The sequence below is a fragment of the Rhinopithecus bieti genome, unplaced genomic scaffold (assembly GCF_001698545.2).
Source record: "Rhinopithecus bieti isolate Rb0 unplaced genomic scaffold, ASM169854v2 scaffold_42565, whole genome shotgun sequence".
In the NCBI taxonomy this organism is placed as follows: Eukaryota; Metazoa; Chordata; class Mammalia; order Primates; family Cercopithecidae; genus Rhinopithecus; species Rhinopithecus bieti.
The window spans coordinates 413586-431460 of record NW_016818029.1 but is presented as its reverse complement, the minus strand read 5'-3'; the positions used below and the strand labels follow the sequence as shown (position 1 = coordinate 431460).

Genomic DNA, 17875 nt, shown 5'->3' with positions numbered 1-17875 from the left:
AAAAAAAAAAAAAAAAAAAAAAAAGAAAAAAAAACAAAGAAGAAATTTTCTATCTAAATTTCTAAATTTCATATAATAAAACCTGTAAGTCTCCATCACCTAATCTTAACAAAGACTCATCTACATTAAGATAAATGGAACATAGCCATGAAAATGTAAGGTTTATTTCTTTATATGCTATTATGTCCTGCTTTATTACACAAAAGAACTCAATCCGTTGATTTGGTAATTTTTTTTCAGTCTCATTTAACATATTCCTTAAAAACCCTAAAAGAAAGGAACTATAAAGAATTTTCTTTTCAGGCCAGGAGCAGTGGCTCACGCCTGTAATCCCAGCAATTTGGGAGGCTGAGGAGGGCAGATCATCCAAGGTCAGGAGTTCGAGACCAACCTGACCAACATGGAGAAACCCTGTCTCTACTAAAAATACAAAATTAGCCAGGCATGGTGGCGCATGCCTGTAATCCCAGCTACTTGGGAGGCTGAGACAGGAGAATCACTTGAACCCAGGAGGTGGACGTGGCGATGAGCCGAGATCGTGCCATTGCACTCCAGCCTGGGCAACAAGCACAACTCTGTCTCAAAAAAAAAAAAAAAAAAAGAATCTCCTTTTCGAAACCCCAAAGAAGGCAGCCTTCAATAATGCTGATTAACTAGAGTACATCTGACAATAGATAGCTTCCTCAAAATCTAAGAAAATTGAGGGCATAGTGGCTCACACCTTTAATCCCAGCATTTTGGGAGGCCAAGGTGGGAGGATCACTTGAGACTAAGAGTTTGAGACCAGCCTAAGCAACATAGTGAGACATCTTAATCTCTACAAAATAAAAAGAAAATTGATTTTCTGCAGTGTTTAGCAATCAAGAAAATCCTTTTAAACAGAAACCTTTCCCCTTTCCTGTGCCCACCAGTGTTCCTTTTCTTCCATAAACACAAACTTTCCACCACCACAATCCTACAACACGTACAACATCCAACACCTCCACCATCCCCCAAAAAGTGTATGGGTAATTTTTTTTGTTTGTCTGTCTCTGGGTTTGTGCGTATGTGCCAGTGCATTTTAGGCTAATTTATGCTGCATAAACCACAAAGTTCCAAAAGTAGTGAGAACATCAGAGCTGGAAAAATTACAGTAGCCAGATGTGTCTGCCGTGAACTCACCATGTAAATTTGATTAAGAAAAAAACCAATGGAAAAAAGGAAAACATAAGATGCCTAAGTAGCAATCTGACTTCTAGTGAACTTTCAGGATACCTTTCTAAGTGCTTTAAACAACACAGGGCTTCTATATCCCTTAGCTGTTTTATTTGCTCTTGATACAATGTTAAGTTTCTTTGTATACTTCCTAGAGAGAAGAGCAAGCCAACTTAGCAAACCGAGCACAGACAAGATTTTCCATCTTGTCTTGAAAAGTATGCACTTAAAAGAAAAAAAAAAAAAGAAAAGAAAAAACAACCACACATGTGTTTATAATTTGAAGTACAGCTCAAGACACAGACCTGGAGGACTTAAGACTCTGGGCTGGTGGATGGCACATCTTCAAAGGGGTGAGTGTGAGTGTGTGTGCGCGAGCGTGTATATATGTAATTTTAAAATATTCCTATAGTATTGAAAATACACTCTGGTTGCACTTTACCAAAGGTTTCTGAATTGGCTAGGGCTTGCAGTCTGGTGAAGTTGCTCCAGTCTTTATTTTTCCTGTACTGTCTGGAAGGATACTGGCATCCCAGGTCAGGGTCTCATTCCAACAAAGAGCTCCATTAGTGTGTGACAGCAGCTCAGCACACCATGGTTTATGATCACTAGGATTATCACCAAAAGCCAAAAAAAAAAAAAAAAGCATGGCACTTTCTCTTGGTAAAAACATTAAAAAATATGGAGCTTCTTTAAGTCGTTGCATGATTTCAGCATTTGTCTGCTGAGAAATGGGAAAATCTAACACTTCACTACTTGCGGTGGGGAAAATGTTCTTCACTTAGAACTCAAAACTGTGACTGCTCTTCACAAACTCCCTCTGTGAATGACCTGACTGTCACAAGCTTGCTCCTCTTCATCTTCTCACAATTGCAGTCCGAGGTTAAAGATTATTTTTTGGTACCACACCAGCTAGTTTCACAATTTATAAGAAAAAGTGCCCAAATATAAGTTGCAGTAACCATGGTTGGGTTTTCCTGAAGGAGGAATGGAATGTTTCTAACAGAGCATACCAAAGGCTCTTCCTCTGATTACACAGGGGCCAGAAAAGGGAGGAAAAACGAGGCTACCGGCTAACAATAATAGCCATAACAATACAAGTGCTGGCAGCTTACTATACATCACATACCAAGGCATGGACTACCTAAATACTCAAAACAACGTTATCAGGTAGGTACTATCATTATCACCATTTTACAGATAAGGAAAATGAGACTCAGAGGTTAAATAACTAACCCAACAAGTAAACGTCTAAATTAAGAGAAACTCAGTTCTGACTTCAAGTTCTTCCAAAACAAGACCCACCTTCCATCCCACTTCCATGCCCACTTCACCACCACTCTAACCAAGGACCAAGAGCTGCAGCAGGCTTCATTTTCTCAAGCCCATTGTTCTATATATAACAGAGCCTGTATAGGCAGTCTATTTTTTCCCTGTTTCTTTCCCTTTTATTCTCTTTTTTTAAAATTTTAGTTAAGTATTAATAGTAAGGAAGGCCCACAACCTACTTAAAACATACAAACTTCTGGCCGGGTGCAGTGGCTCAGGCCTGTAATCCCAGCACTTTGGGAGGCTGAGGTGGGTTGATCGCCTGAGGTCAGGAGTTCGAGACCACCCTGGCCAACATGGTGAAACCCCATCTCTATTAAAAATACAAAAATTAGCCGGGCGTGGTGGTGGCAGGCGCCTGTAATCCCAGCTACTCCAGAGGCTGAGGCAGGAGAATTACTTGAACCTGAGAAGCGGAGGTTGCAGTGAGCCAAAATCACGCCATTGCACTCCAGCCTGGGCAGCCAAGTTTCCATCCCAAACAAACAAACAAACAAAGTCTGTCTGGTTTGTGTCAAGAAAAAAAAAAATCTACTTTCATATGTATAGTAATTTCCCCTGTGTTACTTAAAAGTGAGGATCGGAACAAGTTGTTAATCCCCAAGTGACAATACTGATACAGCTTCCACCAAATGGTAACCTTTCCTCTTTATTCTCTAAAGTCCCCCATGGTCGTCTTTTCTTCTTCCATTTATTGCATATGTCTGGGAATTCGGGCTTAAAGGCCATTACTCTGCTCAGACAGAATCCAGATTGGTAAAGCCTGATTTGGCAAATACAAAAACTAAAATTTTAGTTTTAAGCTAGACCAAAATGGAGGTGGTTATTTGAATTAAAGTGCAAAAAAAATTATTTTTGCAATTTTCCCATTCAGAGCTTATTTCATTTTACTTATATTCACTGTTCAACAGATCTGCCAACCTGCAGAAAGAATCCTCTGTTTTTACAAAGGCACTCACTCCAGGATGAATAAGTAATGTGTTTCCTCTCGCAATAAAAATACGGTTTGATTTACAAGTCGCATTACAGGAATACATCTAAAGTTCTTTTTTTTTTTTTTTTTTTTTTTTTTGAGATGGAATCTCGCTCTGTCGCCCAGGCTGGCGTGCAGTGGCACAATCTCGACTCACTGCAAGCTCCGCCTCCTGGGTTCACGCCATTCTCCTGCCTTAGCCTCCCGAGTAGCTGGGACTACAGGCGCCCGCCACCATGCCCGACTAATTTTTTGTATTTTTAGTACAGACGGAGTTTCATCATGTTAGCCAGGATGGTCTCAATCTCCTGACCTCGTGATCCTCCGGGATTACAGGTGTGAGCCACCGCATCCCGCATCTAAAGCTCTTAGAAAAAAAGGTGTCTAGTGATAAGAAGTTTCCCCTGGGAGAGGTAACTTAAACATTTCCACCAGAGGGCACTATCCTCACTGAAGGTATACATTGAACAATGAATGAATACATTGTTCCTAATTTAAAACACTTTGCAATCTAACCAGCCCAAAACAAATAATTTTTATTCTTGAAAGCATTTATAAAGAACAGTTAGATTGTCTTAAAATATAACATGCTATAAAGTATAAAATAATTTTGCCATAAAATAATAATAATAAACATATATTTTAGCTTACTATGTGGCAATCATAGTCCTAAACACTTTGCATATATAAACTCATAAGTTCCTCATATATTAATAATCCCCATTGTACATATGATGAAATCAAAGCACAGATAAGTAACTTAAAGGGTCACCAAACTAGTAACTACAGAGCCAGGATTCAAATTCTGGCAGTCAGACACCCAAGTCCAAGTACCTAACCTACAGAAACAGGGTCCCAATGCAAGGAGATTTGTTCCTGAATGTGTTTAACTATAACACTGATTATATCACAGCTCTAGAAATACATAAAATTAGTTATAAAAAGTACTATTCTATCATCTGATAGTAATGTTACTAATTGTATTTTGACATCCTTTTCACATGTACATAAACTCCTTGCATTAAAGAAGACCTATCACTTTAGTTCGCTTATTAGCTACATTCCATTGAAAAGTATCAAAGCTCTAGATTCAAGAAGGAAGAGTTGGAGGAGAAGAATCTGCTCTTTTCTTTTCCTAGTTTTTAAGAGATGGGGGTCTCGCTATGTTGCCCAGGCTGGTCTCAAACTCCTATGCCCAAGAGATCCTCCCACCTCAGAGCCTCCCAAGTAGCTGGGACTACAGGGATGCACCTCTACACCCAGCTCTGCTCTTTTTATTTTTATATGTTTAAAGATATTTAATAAAGACTATGAACCACAGGCAGAGTTATGGCTTGAAATGAAATAGTCTGAGTAAATCATTTATTATTTGGACTTTATTGAGACTCTGTAAATTAACTCCTGGTCTTTGGTACTTACTTGGCATTCACAGTTGTGTTTCCATCCTTCAGACACATCTGTGATTCTCCATAAGCTAGAAACACACTTTGCAACAGGCAAATACACAAATATTGTTGGAAAAACCCCAGAATGTGTGTCTTGAGAAATTCACTGCCTTATGAGAAATCTGGAAACTGCCGGGTGCCGTGGCTCATGCCTATAATCCCAGCACTTTGGGAGGCTGAGGCAAGCGGATCACCAGCGGTCAGGAGTTTGAGACCAACCTGGCCAACATGGTGAAACTCTGTCTCTACTAAAAATACAAAAATTATCTGTGTTTGGTGGTGCACGCCTATAGTCCCAGCTCCTCGGTAAGCTGAGGCATGAGAATTGCTTGAACCACAGGCAGAGGTTGCAGTGAGCTGAGACCGTGCCACTGCACTCCAGCCTGGATGACAGGGTGAGCCTCTTTCTCAAAATAATGATAATAATAATAAGAAAAATTAAATAAAAATAGAAATCTGGGAACTAAGGTATTTTACTAAGCTATAAAGTTATTTCAGAATGTTCAGATTACAACTTCTTTAGATATACTTTACTAGTGCAATTGGACTTTGTGTGTGTGTATATGTGCGTGCATGTGTGCACATACAGGCAGACTCACATATGCCTTCAATATCTCGTTCCAAGCATTTAAGCTTCTTTTCATCAGTCCACTTCCTACGGATTGCACAATTTTCAAAAATTAAGGAGAATGCATAAAAGAACATGACAAAAGATATCCACTCCAGTATTTGTATGCTAGCAACGCACTAGTAACAACCTAAATATCTACCAGATGGGAGTTAGTTAAATAAACGAATTATAGCACATTAATATAGTAGACTAATAGGCAAATTTTTAAAAGAATGAAGCAGCTCTATATGGACAGGCAGGTGAAAAAAGCAAGATACAGAACAGTGGTTATGATATGCTAACCTTAGTATAATGAAACACACACACAACTAGAAACACTGGCTGGCTCTAGGAAACAAACTTGGGGACTGAGGAAAGGTAGGTTGGAGGAAGTGTTTGAATTTTTTTTTTTTTTTTGTAAGCTGGGTTCATGAAAGATTTTTTCCGATTATAATTGATTACAAAGTTAAAATTAAAACTTTAATAATCAGTTTTTAGAATTTTTGATGAAAATTAAATGGTTAAAGAAACTATAAAACCAGTCTAATGCCACCCAATGTGGGGTTTCTTTACTACAGTGGCATCTGTTTTCTACATAAGCTCCTGTATATTTGGGACAAAATGACTCACGGGAGGCTTTGGTTTACCACTGCTGGTACCAGAACTGGTTGCATTTTCTCTGATCTGCCCTTTAGATAAGGAACACAACAGAGGTTATTCGATGTCATTTGCCTTTTGGAAACTGTACATGTGCAAGCTTTAAAGCAGTCGGTTCAGACTTCCCGGAATAACTGACACTTGAAGCTGGCCAGGGTCTACTTGAGTTCATACTCACTTTGGCTAAGCTACAGTATGAGGGAAGGGTGTCCAGGAATAACGCTTCCATTTTTATCTTGTTCATTCCTGAAAATCCAACAGGAGATTCTTTTCACTCCCTAAAATTAACTGTTCTGTGTATAAAGCATATCTGGATATCTGATCTTAAATGGAAATGTTATCTGAAAATGGCACCATCTTTTATAAAACTTTAAAATTGGCCCGTTTTATTTTAGCCCTGGGGAGAAGGAAGGGAATGATTACCAAAAAGAGCTGGCTGGTTCCGTTGCTGCAGCATATTAATTCACTGGTGATTCTCTCTACTGGGAATAATTTTAGCAGAAAATACTCTCTTCTCAAGTCTAAAATCACACTTATTAAATATTGTAAATGAAGTAAAAAGTGAGCCATATTATCCCACGGCAGGTATGGGGAGAAGCCACCTGCAGGTTATGTAATGGTTAACTCCCTTCCAAAATCAGACCAGCCTGCTCTCCAGCTCTGCTCTCCACAAGCTGCATGACTTTCGGAAAGTTTCTTCATCTATAAACTGGGGAGCCTGTTACTTTTAGTAGGGGTTTTGGAAGACTTTCATAAGGTAAGGCATGGAAGCACCCAACATGCTATCTGACATGTTATGCAGCAATTATGGAAAAAAGGGAAATAAGGATAGGGATTTGAGACTAGAATTGTACCTGTAGGCAGTTGCCAGGAGCCAAAGTCACCCAAAGTGTGTTTATGTCCTACTTGCCTCAGCCTAGATGAAGAAAGGAGGCCTAACTGATTTTTCTACCCCAATTAAGGCCATCGGAGGGGAGGTCAGAACTGTAGTTTAAAACTGAGGCAGCAGTATCATGAGTTGGTGGTAAAGAGACCAAGTAAAGAAGGAAAAGGCGGCAGAAGGGTAACATGGTATTGCAGCCAAGAAGAAGGCGCAAACACCATCTGGGTGCATGAAGAGACATGGAAACAGCCAGAACCACTTATGAGCCCCGCCACCCCTTGATTGAACACTCATTTCTTCAGCTCGGAGTCAAAGCTTGGGACTCCGCCAGGTGCAGTGGTTCACGCCTGTAATCGCAGCACTTTGGGAGACTGAGGTGGTAGGATTGTTTGAGCCCAGGAGTTCAACACCAGCCTGGGCAACAAACTCTACAAAAAACTAAAAAAAAAAAAAATACTTTTAATTTGAAAAGCTTGGGGCTTACCGAGATTTGGCTGGGATACTGCCATGGACCTCTGAGGCACTGGTGTGGAACTGACGGCAGGGTGGAGGTTCATATGATTCAGGGGCTGATTCATCGCCTTCCTAGGGTCTTGCCATGTGGTGATTTTTTCTATGTGACTAAAAGAAGGAAAACAATTAATTATCTTTTTAATTGTCAGCATCATTATCATCATCACCACCAACAACATAACAGTTAATGACACTGATTCTTCCCTTAGGATCTGCTTATGAGTGGTTAATAGATTGTGCTTGATTTCATCCAAAGACATACTTGCCTATCTTTCCCTGCATCCTGGTTAGGCCACACTGGGGATTCTGCAAGCAGCTCTCTAAACACAAGCCCAAGACTTCACTGTCCAGACAGGCCCTTGCATGCAGTGAGCCCCAGTGAACTTCCCCTCGGCCCATGGAGCTTGTATTCCCCAGCACCTCAGTGCTTCCCGACCATCCAATCACTGGAGTGCCATAGAGCGTGAGCTCCTTCCTGGAAGGGGAGCCATGCTCACCTTCCCAGCCAGTCCCTCATACTCTCCTGACTCATAGAATTGACATAATGAGGATCCCTTTGGCTGTCATCAAGCAAGCTCTCACAGTAGGAGTATAAGGTATTTTGAGGTCCACAAAGGTGACATAAAACCCTCAAGAAGCTCACTGTCACCAAGCAAGGTGACAACAGTGTAGCTGGAAGGCAGAGTAGTAGGAAATAATAGTAGGAAAGTCAACTAGTGCCAGCTTATGGAGAAACTTAGATATTGAGGCATGAAGGTTTACAAGGGAGAAGACATGATTACACTTTTGATCACATACAACTTCCAGTTTGTTACTATGACTTAATCACAGAGAAACTAGCCCAACATGAAACATGAGCTTCTGCTCAGAGTTTCCAGTACATTCTAAGAAAGGTGGACATGGCCTCCAGCTTTGCCTACCACCTTCCAAATCACATCACAGGTCACTCCTGGTACTTTCCCTGTCCCACTCCATCAAGCTCTTCCTTTAGTGAGAGTTTATGATACATATATATAAAAGATGAGTAGATTCATCCGTTCCTCTACTTTGTTTTATAAACAGTATCAGAAATCTTCCTTCCCCCTCTCCTTCTCCTTCTTCTTCCTTTTTTGACATGGTCTTGCTCTGTCGCCCAGGCTGGAGTACAGTGGCACAATCATGGCCCACTGCAGCCCCGACATCCTGGGTTCAAGCAATCTTCCCACCTCGGCCTCCTGAGTACCTGGGACCACAGGCACCTGCGACCACACCTGGCTCATTTGTTTAAAAAAAAAATTTTTTGGCCGGGCGCGGTGGCTCACGCCTGTAATCCCAGCACTTTGGGAGGCCCAGGCGGGCGGATCACGAGGTCAGGAGATCAAGACCATCCTGGCTAACATGGTGAAACCCCGTCTCTACTAAAAATACAAAAAATTAGCCAGGCATGGTGGCGGGCGCCTGTAGTCCCAGCTACTCGGGAGTCTGAAGCAGGAGAATGGCGTAAACCCGGGAGGCGGAGCTTGCAGTGAGCAGAGATCGCGCCACTGCACTCCAGCCTAGGCAACAGAGCGAAGACTCCATCTCAAAAAAAATTTTTTAAAAATTGTTTTTGTAGAGGTGGGCGTATCCTTATATTGCCCAGGCTGGTCTCAAACTCCTGAACTCAAGTGATCCTCCCACCTCAGTCTCCCAAAGTGCTGGGATTACAGGCACAAACCACCACGCCCAGCCCAGTATCAGAGATCTTTCCATATCCATCAAAGACAACAAACCCTGACAGAAGAAACTGAACGTTAGCCCTTTGTTTTGGGCTTCACAACCACGCTGGTCTCTTCCAGTCAGGCCCACACCGCTGACCTTCCTTAGACACACAACAAAAGGAGCGTGATTGTTGTTTCTGTTAAACACACCTCAATTCTGAATAACAATGGCCTCCTTTGAATCTTTAAGGTAGGAAATCACTTTTATTTTCATTATGTTTAATCAGTCCAGAAACTTCCTTGCACTGAAGTTGTATTTGTCTTGTTTTCTTTTCAGTCTGTTTCCTCACTTTTAAATGCCTCCTCTGCTAAAATTTTTATTCAGATTTCTTAATGCAAGACTTGTAGGTATTGCCATGGGGAGCTCATCCATTGCCTTGAGTGAAAACTTGGGTCTAAAGGTCTAAGGTTTAGAATAAATGTGATTAAAAAAAAAAAAAAAAAAAAGGCTGGGGGCAGTGGCTCATGCCTATTAGCCCAGCACTTTGGGAGGCTGAGGCGGGTGGATCGCCACAGGTCAAGAGTTCGAGACCAGCCTGGCCAACATGGTGAAACCCCAGCTCTACTAAAAATATTAAAAGTAGCTGGCATAGTGATGCATGCCTGTAATCCCAGCTATTCGGGAGACTGAGACAGGAGAATCGCTTGAACCCGGGAGGCAAAGGTTGCAGTGAGTTGGGATCATGCCAGTGCACTCCAGCCTAGGCAGCAGAGTGAGACTCCATCTCAAAAAAAAAAAAAAAAAAAAAAAAAAAAAAAAAAAAAAAAAGAAAGAAAAGAAAAGAAAAAAGAAAAGATGGGGGAAAGACTGAAGTAAAGAGATGAAAATCATTTCCCTAAGGATAAAATGAATAATAATAAAAACAATAGTTTTAGTTACACCTTCAGTTTAACTATTGTGGTTCTGTTTAAAGCTTTCATAAAATCCGTCAATTTCTGGGCAGGTGGAAACGCATAGCCAGCCTCAGGCTTGTCACAGGCCTTCCAAGTGAGGAACTAATTGGTGAGGGTGTCAAAATTAAGTAACTCCGTTTAGCAAAATAATTACACCTAAGAAATGCTTTGATTATTCCTTCAGAACTCATTCTATTAAAGTGGCATGTTTTCCAAGGCAGACATGTCCTACGTAAATAGTTTCCACTCTGGTACCAGAAGGAAAAGAATCCTTCTCTCTTTCATAAACCTTTCGTAGACTCTCTGACACCATGTTGCACTAGAACCAACATCAGCGCTAGAACCACATCAGGCCCTGGTGAGATGTGGCAATATACATCATTTGCTGGAAGATGTACAAGGACACTTCTGTGATCAGAATTTCAGCTACCAGCTGTAGGAATAATACAGGAGCTGGAATGATGCATTCCCAAATGCTGGTCCCCCACTCTCCCCTCCCATTCTGAACAAGTGAGCTGTGGCTCCTGAATGCAGCGAGAGCAGGAACATCTATCATAGGAAGCCCAGCATCTGAAGTGGCAGATGAGCTCATCTTGCCTAAGGAGTGCCAGCACAGCTTGCCAGCCTAAATCCCCTGGGACAGAGTGTGGGGCCTTCTGGGTGGACCTCATCCTGACAGTTCTGACCCCAAAGATGTATAGCTTACCCGTAGCTTGAAGTCCCAGCACTCCTGCAGTGCAGTGGGAGCCCCCACGGCCCACCCTTCAAACTCCACACCCAGCCAACACATTTAAAGGAGTTTTGTTCCCAGTGGATTTGTTAATTAAAAGTGTCACTCACAGTATTCCCCAAAGGCTGTAGTACAAGAGGGAGCCTTTCTTAAGTGAGCAGTTCTCATTGCTCCAAAACAACTCTGAGAAGAAAGCCACTCAAATTCCTGGCTCTGCAGACCAGTCCACCTGACATCAGCTATAAGGCTGCGCTAACATGGTGTCAAGAGTGGCTCCCAGGCTGAATGCAACAAGTAAGAGTGAGCTATTGCTCACAAGAGGCTCTTAATACAGCCTTGATGATTTCATCTGAAAACTAAATTCTCCTATTGTTCTAATCACTTAGTGCCTCAGGCTCCAGCTCCCCCTACTTCCCACCGCTTCCCAAACCCAGGATACGCCATTCACTCTTTCACTCTGCTGTCTCATCTCTGCTCCCTCTCTCAATGTTACTGAGTCATTTCCTTTCTCGTATTTCTCAGTGTAATCTCAGTGTTTGCCAAGACCCACAATTTAGCTAGATTAATCCCCACTTCCCCGCTACTCCCACCTCCTTCCTGGCTTCACTCCCTTGCTTAAAGTCTACTTCAAGAAAAAGTCTCTCTGCTGTTTTAAAGTATAACTTCCCTTGGAAATACACACACATACACAAATATATTTAACCTGACTACATATGTGTATTCTGTAAATACATACACTGTACAGGTTTCATATTGGAAAACGGAACAAAAAAAGGAAAAAACAGATACCAAACTATTTATGGTGATATATGCAAATAACAGGCTCACTGGTAATTTTTTTTTCTTATCTAAACTGCTTTGTACTTTCCAGGTTTTTAGCAGTGATTATGTATTGTTTTCACAACCAGCAAAACCAAAAATACTAATGAAGCTACAAAACACAAAAAAGAAAATTGATGCATGAACACACAGGTCATAAGGTACAAAAAGCTCCTGAAGACACAGGGGGTGGTGGCTCACACCTGTAGTCCCAGGATTTTGGGAGGCCAAGGTGGGCAGATCACCTGACGTTGGGAGTTCGAGACCAGCCTGACCTACATGGAGAAGCCCTGTCTCTACTAAAAATACAAAATTAACCGAGCGTGGTGGCACATGCCTGTAATCCCAGCTACTTGGGAGGCTGAAGCAGGAGAATTGCTTGAACCCGGGAGGTGGAGGTTGCGGTGAGCCAAGATCGCACCATTGCACTCCAGCCTGGGCCACGAGCAAAACTCAGTCTCAAAAAAAAAAAAAAATGTTCCCGAAGATAAACTACAGATTTGGCTCCTACCTTTGTGTGGCTCAAATCAGAAGATGAATGGAATCAATCACCTGATCCCATGCTGTTTATAAAGAAAAAGAATAGCAGTTCCTACGGGGAAGAAAAGATTTTCTTGACAGTAAAAATTTTTTTCCTCGACTTAAAAAAAAAAAAAAAAATCCTCTACAAGTGCTTCCCATGGAGAGCCCTGGTAGTATGTGGGGTTAACAGTACCTGTAACAAATACAAGCGGGAGTGGGCTTTTCCCCTTCCTTCAAGAGCCCCTGGGACCACTACTTCCCAGACAGTCTCCTTCTCTCAGTCCCAGAAAGACCAACCAATTTCTGGCCTACAATCACATTATGAGTCTCTGCTTAGAGAACTGCCCAGGTTGGAAAAAAGCATGGAGTTTGCTAAGGGGCAAGAAAGGTCAGCATGTCTCTGAGAAGATACTGGCTGGAAATGGTAGGTTATGAAAAACGGTGTCATGTGAAATCAGTTTTCCCTCATGGATTAATATTTTCTTCAAGAAAGACACAAATATAGAAAGCCATTTTATTTATCAGGTAAATTGTGTGTTTGGGGTTAAAATGTTTTGAAATTGGTGGGGCGGCACGCCCACCCTCCAAGTCACCCTCCCCTCAGACTGGCCTCTCCCATCAGCCTTTAGAGAGGGTGTTAACTCTGCTCCAGTTTCCTCCTCTCAAGCCACTGCTAACTCCTTCTACCTCCTTCATGACCTTTCACCTTGATGAGGGCAATGGCCTCTGGGCTTCCCTTCTGCCAATATTTCTGGTTTTCCTCCCTTCCTCCTTCCCTCCCCCATCCTCTCTCTCTGACAATCCGTTCACTGTCTAACCTCCAGGCGGATATCCCAAGGATACCTGGTATCCAAGTCCCCCTGGGTCACCAGGGCCCATGAAATAACAGCACAACTCACATAGGCATCTCCCAGACAAAGCAGCCTACTGCCAGACTCTGTGGGCTCTGCAAAGATGTACAAAGACCACACACAGTCGTTGAGTCACATTTACCTGGGTATTTGGGTTTAATATTAGCTCTGACCCTGTGTGACCTAACTGGATATCCTAGTCACACTACCCATATCCACAAGACAGAAGTAAAAAAGCTAACAGTATACTGGTTCCTCATTGTGAGGATAAAGCAGGTCTGTTCTGGGAATATTATGACCACCAAAGTCACTTACAGATTTCATAGCTAGTTCTCCCGGCTTCCCAAAGTCATTTTCACTCAGCAGTGAGTGCAGAGAAGGCAGCTCTAGCCTGGAGTCCAAGGTTGGCAACACTTGGTTCAAGTTTTTTCGACAATCATGGATCGTATACCTATTATGCACGATGGGTGATGTACTGGCTAGGTGTAAAAATCAAAAGCATTGTGCAAACTATATAGTAAAGGCAAAGATAAAAATCTTATCTGTAAAAGTAGAATAATCAGACCGGGCGCGGTGGCCTGTAATCCCGGCACTTTGGGAGGCCGAGGCGGGTGGATCACCTGAGGTCAGGAGTTTGAGACCAGCCTGGCCAAGATGGAGAAACCCCGTGTCTACTAAAACTACAAAATTAGCCGGGCATGCTGGTGCATGCCTGTAATCCCAGCTACTCGGGAGGCTGAGGCAGGAGAATCATTTGGATCGGGGAGGCGGAGATTGCAGTGAGCTGAGAGAGCACCATTGCACTCCATCCTGGGCAACAAGAGTGAAACTCCGTCTCAAAAACAAAACAAAATAAAACAAAAAACCAAACCAAACCAAAAAAAAATCCTCCAGCTTCTTACCAGCCAGGAAAAGGCCTGGTGTTTTGGGATGAATTTACCCACACTAACTTCACAGAAGGAAGCCATACAATAAGGACTTTCTGAAACAGAGAATCCCCATGTAATATATTTTGTATGGCTGGAAGCATACAAACATATAAAAAGAGGAATGATTACAAGTGCTTCATTTTGAAAGAATTTAAAACTATTAGCAGCATATTGCTTATTTCTATGGGCAAAGATTTTGTCTTCAAACATAAGTGTTTTGCCTTTTTTCTGCCCCCTATTTATTTAATAAATTAGAGTTTCATACAGTATCCGACATCAGGGCTCCCTGCCATCAGCAAAATGGTTAGGACAGGACCTGGAAGCAGCCTCCAAACTGCCCCTTCTTTTGCCACAACCTAGCTGAGCAGTTAAAGAGAACCACACCAATGAGATGAGAATTTAAAGACCGCCTGGGGTCATAAAACCAAGGCAGACTGGTTTGAAACTCAATTATACTCACTGCTCCCTGTCTTCATCCCCTGGGTGAAATTCCTCTGTAGCCTCTGTCCTTACTACCTCTTTTTTTCTCTTCCAGTAGAATACAAGCTCTTCCAGAAGAAAAGTGTTCTGCACATAGTAGGTGTATGAAAAATAATGCTAGCCAGGTGCAGTGGGTCACACCTGTAATCCTAGCATTTTGGGAGGCTGAGGTGGGAGGACTGCTTGAGCCCCAGAGTTGGAGACCAGCTCGGGCAACATAGAAAGACCCCATCTCTTAAAAAAGAAAAAAGAAAAAAAATCTGCCAAGCCTATGATATTTACAAGCCCCATTTAAGTATAAGCAAACTGTCTTATTTCAGAAAATCAGATTTTAAAACTTTTTTGATTTAGTAGGTCAATTCACCATTCTCTTAATGTTAAAACAAATGTACATACTGAATACAATTAGCTTAAAATTTGCTAAATGAAACAGCTTTGCAACGTGCTTCTTGTGACTCAGTCCAATTAGGCCCACTAGTGTTAAAAATGGAAACTGAAACAGATTTGGATGAGGTTGATAAATTCCCGGATAGGGCCTGCCAAGTGAATCTGACCCACTGTCAGCAGAGAACAAACGCTATGCCAATTTTTAATCCTGTACCAGATGGCAAGAAGTCTTGCCCAAGACTTACATTAGACTTTTAAAATTGTCCTCAATTAGAATTAGAATACAAGTATGCAAAAGGTGGTTTACTTTCTCGTTGTATGTTGGGGATAAATACTGTTTGCATTTAAATCAAATTAAACATTCTACCAGTGTGTTCTTATTTAGATTTCAAGACCTAGGAAATGACATATATCTTACTCATATCTTACATTTCTTTGAGTAGCACCTTTTGTTTTGTTTTGCCAATGGTACTTAGCTGTGCGAACCAACACCAGAGATGAGTCTTAACCACAAGAACAAAGACGGGGTGGTATGCACACTTACTAATTCTCCCAGGCCCAGATGCACACTTTCTCCAGGTAGTCCCTCTGCTGTCACCTAAAACCAGAATGCAGTGGGAGCCCATTGCAGTAGAAACCCCAAGGAGTTCATCACAGAAGGCAGGCCACATCACAGAGGGAGCCCATGACAGTAGAAGCCCCATCGCAGTGGATGCTCAGCTCACCACCCACATCTAAACTAGCAACCCGACCTGATCATGTTTGTAATATTAAGATTAGGTTGTTTGTTTGTTTATTTTTGAGACAGAGTTTCGCTCTTGTCATCCAGGTTGGAGTGCAATGGCGTGATCTCAGCTCCCTACAGCCTCTGCCTCCCGGTTCAGGCAATTCTCCTCCTTCAGCCTCCCAAGTAGCTGGGATTATAGGTGCCTGCCACCACGCCTGGCTAATTTTTGTATTTTTAGTAGAGACGGGGTTTCACCATGTTGGCCAGTCTGGTCTCAAACTCTTGACCTCAGGCGATCCACCCGCCTCAGGCTCCCAAAGTGCTGGGATTATAGGCATGAGCCTCAGCACCTGGAGATAAGATTAGTAGCCATCCAGTACACTGATCCCCTCTGCTTAACTTTATCAGACTATTTGCATAATGTGAAGTCGGCTTTTGAACTTCAATATGTTGACAATCAGAAATAAAGTAATGGCTCTTCACATGGTTGAAGAGATACATAGCTTAAGTTTTATTGTATCTCTACATACCCTAAAGTAATCAATCTTCCTCCCACGTTGTCATTCTTTCTACCACCCGAATTAATAATTCTTTGTCCCAAAGCAGCTTTTAAAACAGTATTATTGGTTATAATTATTCTTCCATTCTGCCCAAATCCTAAATGGCACCATCTCCTGCTATTTTAATGCATTAGAATAAAAGATACAGAGGTAAAAGTCAGGCTGCAAATGTGCACAGCTGACACATCTATTAGCAAAGCATTCAGAGTTTAAACCCCAAAGCTATAAAAAAAAAAAAAAAAAGACTCATGTCATATAAGAAAGGTGACTGTTCACACAACAGAAATGTGTTGGATGAGAAAGTTCATCCTTCTTTGAAACCACAAAGAATTTATAGTTAAAAGTTTCCGGTCAGATTTTCACTTAGGCAGCTCATCAAACATAGCTGCAGTCTATGACACAGAAATAATAACATATATAAATAGGAGATTTTTTTAGGATCCTCTAATAAAAGATGATACAAGACCAGAGAAGTTATTTCAGTGTATGGTTCCGGTCTCTACCATTCACTTGCCAATTCAAAAAATTTCAGCGTTCTCTGGAATTCCGAATGAATGGCAGGGATTGTATTTTTAACTACCAGGCTCTAATCCTCAACTTCCCTTGCAGACTTGCCAAGAAGCCTCCACTGGTTTAAGTTAGCAGCAGTAGGCACAGCGGCCATGTGAAAGGCATCCTCGTGCCTCTGCCCTGGCCAGCTGTGGTGATCCATCTCTCTCAAGTCTTTCCCACGGAGCACCACCGACTTTTCTGCAGACTCATTCTATCTGAACCTACTCAGCCAGGCAGAAGCTGAGTCAAGCAAAGCTGCTGTCAGCCCCAAAGAGCAGAGGAGCCAAATCAGGACTGTAATACCCGCGGTTCCTGCAGGGATTCATTTACCAGAGTTTTATCCCCGGGGTGGGGAAAATAAGCGGCACTGTGAATGTGCCACTTCCCAGAGAAAACCACTTTGGAAGGCTGATGACTCATCAAGACAGCCCCAGGTGTGACTCAGGAACCTCACTTCAGAAGGTGAACAGTCCAGCTGCGGTGTTAGAGACACCCGTCACCTGCTCCACGCACCCCAGCAGTACCCGGCACTGGCAAGCCTCACTTTGCCTCTGCAAACTGAGTAAAATTCTTGCTTAAGCTCATTTTTCCTATTTTCTTATTTATTTATTTATTTATTTATTTATTTATTTATTTATTTAGAGACAGGGTCTTACTCTGTCACCCAGGCTGGAGTGCAATGGCTCAGTCACAGCTCACTGCAGCCTTAAGCTCCTAGGTTCAAGTAATCCTCCTGCTTCAGCCTCTCAAGTAGCTGGGATTTCAGGCACGCACCACTGTGTCTGGCTCTGACCCCCTTTTCTTTTTTTCTTTCTTTTTTTTTTGAGACGGAGTCTCACTCTGCCACCTAGGCTGGAGTGCAGTGGCCAGATCTCGGCTCACTGCAAGCTCCGCCTCCCGGGTTTACGCCATTCTCCTGCCTCAGCCTCCCGAGTAGCTGGGACTACAGGCGCCCGCCACCTCACCCAGCTAGTTTTTTGTATTTTTTAGTAGAGACGGGGTTTCACTGTGTTAGCCAGGATGGTCTCGATCTCCTGACCTTGTGATCCGCCCGTCTCGGCCTCCCAAAGTGCTGGGATTA

The 17875-nt window shown here is 42.4% G+C and overlaps 1 protein-coding gene across 1 annotated transcript in view; it reads right to left on the bottom strand.

Moving 5' to 3' along the window:
• WWTR1 (WW domain containing transcription regulator 1) overlaps window positions 1-17875 on the bottom strand; it is a 143551-nt gene that overhangs the window by 47435 nt on the left and 78241 nt on the right. Inside the window, exon 3 of the mRNA XM_017856553.1 lies at window positions 7576-7712. Coding sequence (XP_017712042.1) covers window positions 7576-7712 — 137 coding nt within the window. The remainder of the gene's footprint in view (window positions 1-7575; window positions 7713-17875) is intronic.